The sequence below is a fragment of the Coffea arabica genome, chromosome 2e (genome assembly GCF_036785885.1).
Source record: "Coffea arabica cultivar ET-39 chromosome 2e, Coffea Arabica ET-39 HiFi, whole genome shotgun sequence".
Classification (NCBI taxonomy): Eukaryota; Viridiplantae; Streptophyta; class Magnoliopsida; order Gentianales; family Rubiaceae; genus Coffea; species Coffea arabica.
The window spans coordinates 40003341-40010751 of NC_092313.1; the positions used below are offsets into that span (position 1 = coordinate 40003341).

At 40.2% G+C, this 7411-nt stretch overlaps 1 protein-coding gene across 1 annotated transcript; it reads right to left on the bottom strand.

Annotated features, from left to right (window-relative positions):
- Nucleotides 1-3413: 3413 nt before the first annotated feature.
- Nucleotides 3414-4361, bottom strand: LOC140036289 (uncharacterized). Its single transcript, XM_072077644.1, has one exon. The coding sequence runs from the start codon at nt 4359-4361 to the stop codon at nt 3489-3491; it is 873 nt and encodes a 290-aa protein (XP_071933745.1). The 3' UTR covers nt 3414-3488.
- Nucleotides 4362-7411: the final 3050 nt, after the last annotated feature.

Below are 7411 nucleotides of genomic sequence, written 5' to 3' on the forward strand. Positions count from 1 at the left end.
ATTCATGGCCGACTCCGATTTTATTTTTTTTTATTTTGACATTTTGACTTGTTTACGTGCGTTTATAAGTTCCGGATCGTATTAGCTCGCTCTATACCGAACCGTTAGTCCTGGCGAGAGCTGGGCAGGCAGTCCGCTAACCCCTTTGGTTCGCCTTAGGGGAAGGTGGGGCTGTCACAAACTCGCATGCAAGCACGCATGATATGCAGTCGAGTAAATAATGCAAGAAACATTTCAAAAGTACTTTGGAAACAGTTTAGGGTCACTCACCTCCATGGCTCAGAAACCATCCATCATATATCATTGCCTTGCTCAAATCCCAGTCTTAGATCACAAACTCAATGCAAACAAGTCCTTTCAAAGTTCGGACAGCACTTCCCCTAAATTTGCTTACTTTTCCAGCCGTCATGGCTTTATTAGTTTCCTCAGCCAGTCCCAAGTCACACACAAAATAAGTTCATTCAATAGCTGTTCAGTAAGCTCCAAGTAGTACAAGTACAATTCAAGCTAGGGAAAAGTCCGGAAATGGAATTAACTCTAACCCAATAAAAAATAGTTTTGACATCATTTTGCGGTTTTGGCACCACCGGCACTACGGTTATCGGATGAAGGTGAAAGATACACCGTTTCGAAGCTAAGAGATAGGGCTACAGTATTTTAGAAGGTCACTCAGCCAAGTTTCAAGTGTAACCAGGCCAAAAATGCAATATACTGCACCAGAACCGCAAAAATAGATTCACAAATCGTATTCTGGTGCAAACATCATAAATCAGGCTACCTAAGTCCAAATTCAGTAATTCCAAAGCCATCCGAAAGCTAAGAAACAGGGATACAATTCATCAGAAGGCCTCAACAAATAATTCCGAAGCATTCCTAACCAAAATAACCCAGTACAGAAGTAATTCTCAAATTCGGGTAGAAACAGGGCAGCAAGGGTAATTCCATCTTTTCACAAGCTACGTTACTCCGATTGACCTGAAATTTTGTAGGTTTCTCTAGAATATCATTCCATACAACTTTCATGTTTTAATCCAAGGCCAATTCGACCTCTAACTATGAGCTACAAAACCGGGCAGAATGTAGGAACATAAACCCTAGTTTTCCAATTTTCCTTCCAAAACAGAAATTTCTTGCAATTAACCACTTTTTCCACCTTCTAACTTCCTTAAATATCATTTCCAATCATCATACATGACCACATAATCATATTCATATGAAAACAGAAAAATCTCCAATAATTATAAAACTTCACCAATTCAACCAAAAATCAAGATATAATCCATAAAATTGCATCTTATACCACCACCAATCATGAATTTAACATCATTAGAGGGAGGAGAGGGGTTCCTTCACAACTCACCTTAGCAACACAAGAGAGAGAGCAACTAGTCACCTTAGCTTTCCAAACAACTTCACCAAACACCTCAATCCTACCTAGCTAGAGGTTTGTATGGAATAATTTCAAGTTTGGATGGTTGGATTGTAAGATTTATGCAAGAAATGGAAGTTGAAGGTTGAAGCTTTCTTTCTTTTCTCTCGCCATGGAATTCGGCCAAGGAGCTTGTGAAGAAGATGAATTTTGGGTCAATTGTTTTGGTGATTTAGTAAAGGTAATAAAATGGTCAAAGTCCAAGAGTGAATTGAATGGTGACACTTGTCACCTTTAGGTTTAAAACTTATTTTTTTGTCTCTCCAATACAAATCTCTTAACACCTTGTAAAATAATATCACTTACTACAAAATTCCAACAAGTTGTCAAAAATATAATGCATTTACCGCACTAGCAGGTCCCACGTCCAAAATACACCTCAAAATTAACGTGGACTAACTTGTATCAAGGAAATGATTTGAAAACTATATTTACTTATAAAAATGTATAGGAAATTAATATATTGAAGAAAGGCACAAAATTATAAACGAGTAAACAAAATAATGTCGCGAAAATATATAAAAATTTGTGAGTTCTCACACTCATTCTTTCGGGGCGTCACAGTCTTGCGTACGGAGTTTGACATGCTTCATTTCAATCTTTTCTTATTCATTTTGGGTCGTTGACACACTAAGCAGTTATCTACTTGGGGTAAGGAGTTGGCTTAATTACACTTATCAAGTATTTTTGAAATGGCAAATAGTGCATGTGCTTTGAGCATTAAATCAGCTAGGTATCACACATTTTTATGCTTAAATTAGGTGTCATACACTCTTGTTCATATACTCTCAACATTGATTTCAAAATTTGGGTAATTCGACATGCATGAGACCTCTATCTTTTTATTCTTTTGGAATAAGCAGCAGGAAGAGGAACGAGCCAAGGAGGATAGTTAGAATCAAACTTCTCATGTATAAGGACTATGCAAGTGCATAAAAGAATTCTTTCTTCTCAGCCATAAAAATTTCTGTGGACTTCGAGAATGCTCTGTGCCTTGAATTCCTAAATTGATTAATGCAGCATAATTCGATGAAACTGACCATGAAACCAGGTAGTACACCAGCATAAAACCATGTGAGATCAAGATTACCATCTGCTGGATGATCACTACTTGGGGCATTTCCTTCTGAGGATTCATCAGTGCAGCTATTCAGAAGTGGTTTACCACAAAGCCCAGCATTTAGTTCATAAATGGACGGATCATTCAAGGTTTGGAGTTGATCTCCGGATGGTATTCTCCTTGATAATTTATTAAATAACAGGTTTAGGTAGCTCAGAGAGTATTAGAGCGGGAAAGCTTGGAGGAATTGGACCAGAAAGTTGGTTACTTGCTAAATTGTCTGGAGTTCTTCCACTTAAATAATTAGATAGATTCAAATTGTGCAAGCCTAAAAGATCCATTAACTCATTGGGGTCCTGTGAGAGAAATGGGTGGGCGCCCATGATGGGTTGTCTGACCCAGTTTCTTCTTGAAAGTAAAAACAAAACAAAAAAGAAGGAAAAAGGGAGAATAGGTAAACCTGGTCCACCGCCCCACCGTCCCACTGTTTCAAGAAAGAATAGAGACAGACAAATGTCTCTATAAGAACCGATAGAAGAAGCGAGATGAACAGAGAGCTTTCTAGTCTTTCTTTCAGTTTTCTCCTCCTCTAAAAGATGAACAAATATAGCCTAGAATTTGGGTAGTGGCAAGTGTGTGATTTCCATTATGATTCACACCCGACTAAGAGCATGTGATTCAGCTATAATATTGGCTCAGAAAAATCCGCCGTGACCAAAGCTTCAGAGTGAGGTAACCCAAATTTGCTCGTCTTTGATTTCCGACATTGGTATCAGAGCTTCTAAGGCTGAATTCATGCTCAACCATGCTCTAAGCAGTGTTTTGCGCTGTTTTTTTGGTTAAGCCAAAAGCACTAGACGTTTAAAGCCACCTTATACCAAGAGAAACTCAGAGTGTCGGATAGATGAGGCACAACGGGAGATCTCTAAAATCTAGTTAAGGTTTCTCAAATATTCAATCAAAGTTGTAACACCAACACCAGAGTCCTTAGTTTCCAATCTAGAATAACACCTCAGGATCAGTCAAACTCCCAGTAAAGTTAACTTTACAAGTTTCAGGAAACTGCAATCCGGCCTGATCACAATCCGCTTTAGTAACTTGAGGGCATGACCGTACATCAAGATATTTGAGAGAGTTGCACGACTTCAATAGATTGCCAATCCCTACTACTGTGATCTTTGGATAGTTACTAACCTTCAAAATCTTCAAATGAAGCTCGAAGAGTCCACCTCCAAGTCCCTGAAATGCAGCATCTGTCACCTCTTCACAGCAACCTATATCAAGCACCTCAAGCTGCTTGCAATTTTGAAGTATGCACTCTATTGAAGAATCAGAAATGTTTAAACACCAATCCATCCGAAGATTCTTAAGACTATTGCTACAAGCAACTGCCAATTGCTTGAGGGACTCGTCAGATACGTCGCGGCAACCACCAATTATTAAATTCTGAAGATCTCCACAGAAGTTGGCCACGGATAATATGGATGCATCTCCAACATTATAGCAATCCAACAACTTCAATGTCTTCAAAGAAGAACAAGCTTTAGAAACACTAGTTACCCCTATATCACCAACATTGTTGCATTTGTTTACATCTAAGTTCTTCAGCCTCCAAAAGCCTTGAACAAGAAGCACAAGACCAGAATCGGTTATGCTTGAGCATCCTTGCAAACCCAATTCTTCTAGGTTATTGCAGTTGTCAGAAAGAGTTCTTAACAATGAATCCGTCACAAATCTGCAGCCAACAAGATGTAAGATTCTCAGGTCACGACAGCCCTGAGCCACAGCAGACAACCCCTCATCTCTTAGTTTCCTACAATATGAAACATCTAATGACTGCAGATAAGGGAGATGAGTAGCGATTGCTTTCATACCTATATCTGATATACCTAAAACACAAGAGAATAAGTTAAGCATTACAACAACAATCATATTACTCTTCAATGTTTAACAAAAGTTTGGATGTTTTGATGTTATTAACACCAAAAAGAGGAAGAAGGAAAGGAGCAGGAATGAGACAATGACAAACAGTATTCCCATTTTCCATTTGCACCATAAGGTTCATGATTAAGTAGAAAAAAGGATTTCGTTCACAACATCATCTCCGATAGCACAAATTGCCTAACTATCAATATTGGACCCAATATAGTATAAAGAATCAAAGTTGCACTAGATCAATTCCAAATCCCTTATTCTCATTGTACAGTTTAACTGGCTAATTCTACTGTTTTAGACTGATTGATAGCCATATCTGCAGAGGCCCCTTCTCGGGCCCAGACACGTGACAGCCCGGGAAGTCCAGAGCTGAGTTTGGACCCCAGGCCCATTGGAACCATCCTGGCGCACACCGCCGCTAGGGCTCCAGAGAACAATCCCGCAGAGGGCGGGGAGAATCCCCCTCAGTGCGGGATTGATACTATTCTGGGCAGATCCCGAAACGTACAGAGGTCGGACTCTCGAGTAGGTATAAATGATAACGCACACCAACTGCATAAGGTACGCTCACTATTGGCAAATTACTCCTGACTGTTTTACCTCCCGTGAATTCTACTCACCGGAAGACTAGCTTGACCGTCGGAGTGCCCCCGGGGACAACCTCGGGGCTCCCCTGTCAGCCACCCTAGAGACCTTTTCTTGTTTGTTTTGCAGGATTTGGACACGCACCTCACATCAGCACGCCGAGCTCAGTAGGTCAGCTCGATCCGGGGAAGCTCAGCGCTTCTTTATTTGGCGCCGTCTGTGGGAAGGAAAGGTAAGTGTAGTTGTGTTGATGGCGAGAACGCGTTCTGTGAGAACCTGTATTTCCCCTAATAATTTTCCTAGGATTTTTCCCCTTTAATTGCATGTTTTCTGCATTTTCTGGCTTAGGAAAATTTTATTGGTGGATTTTATGAGTAATTATAGTTTTTAGATGATTTTTCTAGCATTGGGTAGTTTTTGAAAAATTACGGATATATTATGGACGTGGGCCCCACTAGTGCGATAAGTTCGGAAAAATTCGGCCAATAAGGTTAAGTTTCGGATACTGAGTGAAATTTATCGGGTGTTAAGAGATAAGTAGAGGATGTGATGTGATTGATGTGAGAGGAAAAAGAAGGATAGAAATGCATTCAATGGAGTGACAAGTGTCACATTTCCATTGGTTGAAGCCTAAGACAACTATTCACCTTTTTGACATTTCTTACCCTTGGATTAAATATCTCAAAAATTGACTAAAAATTCACTCTTTCTTTCTCCATGTTGGCCGGCCACCTTAAGCTCAAGAAGAAAGAAAACTTCTCCAATTTTAAGCTTCCAACTAGCTCAAATCATCCAAACCAATTGCCTACAATTGTTTCTACTCCATAAAATCCCTCCATTTGGTGCTAGTAAGTGATTTTGTGGAAGTGTTCAAGGAAGCTAAGGTGTTCTACAACTCCTTTTCTCTTGTTTACTAGGTAAGTGGTGATTGAACTTCCCCCTACACCTAATGATGCTTAATTTGTGCTTAATGAAAGCTAAAGTGATGACATTTGTGATTTATTGCTTGGTTTGAGATGAATTGGTTAAGTTTTTATTTTATTGAGGAATTTTCTGGTTTAATGTGATCATGATATTGTGGTTAGTTATGATGGTTGGTAATGAGGGGTAATGACTCTAGTAGGTGTAAATGATTGGTAATTGCAACCAATTTTGGGTTTGGAAGGAATTTGAGAAAGTTAGGGTTTCATAACCCCCTTTTCTGTCCGGTTTTGTATCATATGGTTAGAGGCCGAATTGGCCTTTGCTTAAAACATAAACGTTGTAGGTATTGATGTGTTTGAGGTGCCTGTAACATTTCAGGTCATTTGGAGTGGTGTAGAGTGAGAAATGCCAATTTTACTGTTGCTGTTCTGGGTTGATCAGCATGTGCGAACTGCGTCTGAAATGGGTTGTTTTGGCTGGGATTGTTTTGGATTTTGATGTTGGTGTCTTCTGATGAAATGTAGCTTGATGTCCTAGCTATCATATGCCTTTTGAATTTCTGCATTTGGACCTGTATAGACTGAGTTGTACTGATTACAGCATAGTGTGATTTGTAAACCTGCAATTACGGTTCTGGTTTGGTATTCTGCATATTTGACCTAGTTGTGCCAGGATTTGGACTGAGTGGCCTTCTACATTGTTGTAGCCCTGTCTTTTAGCTTCGAGTTGGTGGGTCTTACACCCTCATCCGATAAGCGTAGCGCATTTTGTGCCATTACCGCAAAAGGAGGACGAAAACTATTTTTTTTGTTAAGGTCACGTTAGTGCATTGTTGAAATTTCTGGTTATCTATGCTACTTATTTATGCATATGAAACCCTATTGGGGTCGTGATTGGCTTGGCTTTATGACTCGTTATCGAGTCTCATTGTATTTGTTACGTGTTCTACGGCGTGACGTTAGTGCACGACGTACTTTGGACGACGGTACATGAAACCTCACCTACGTGAGTGGTGAGTATACTACTCACTTGGATGCTTATAATGTGGCTTTGCTATATGTGATTGTGATGCCTGGAAGGCTTGTTTGGCTATTGGAAATGATTAGGGTGAGGGTGTACTTGACCGCCCTCACTCCTTTTATTCCTGTGAATGACTGTTTACCGTTTCACTGTATTACTGTACTTGCTATATGAGTTATTGGATTCCATTTATGGGAAATTCCTTGGGTATCGGTTGGACGAGTATCCAACGGCCCTACTGTACTACTGGGCTCGACCCCGTTGGTAGTCAATTGAATCGAGCCAGCGAGGGCTTGGTCGTGAAAATTGACTAGCCACGGGGACTGAAATGGGAATCTTGTGGTAATGAGACCCTTGGTTCCGGTGTACTCGAGTATCACCTAAAGTTACTGCTTGGAGTGCGGGCCCGGTTGGGGTATGTTGGGTGGAAGGAATGGAAGTGAAGTGAGGTCTACGGT

Bases quoted from the DNA above. Each gene is read 5' to 3' on its own strand.
- LOC140036289 (XM_072077644.1), bottom strand. From the start codon at position 4,361: ATGAAAGCAATCGCTACTCATCTCCCTTATCTGCAGTCATTAGATGTT.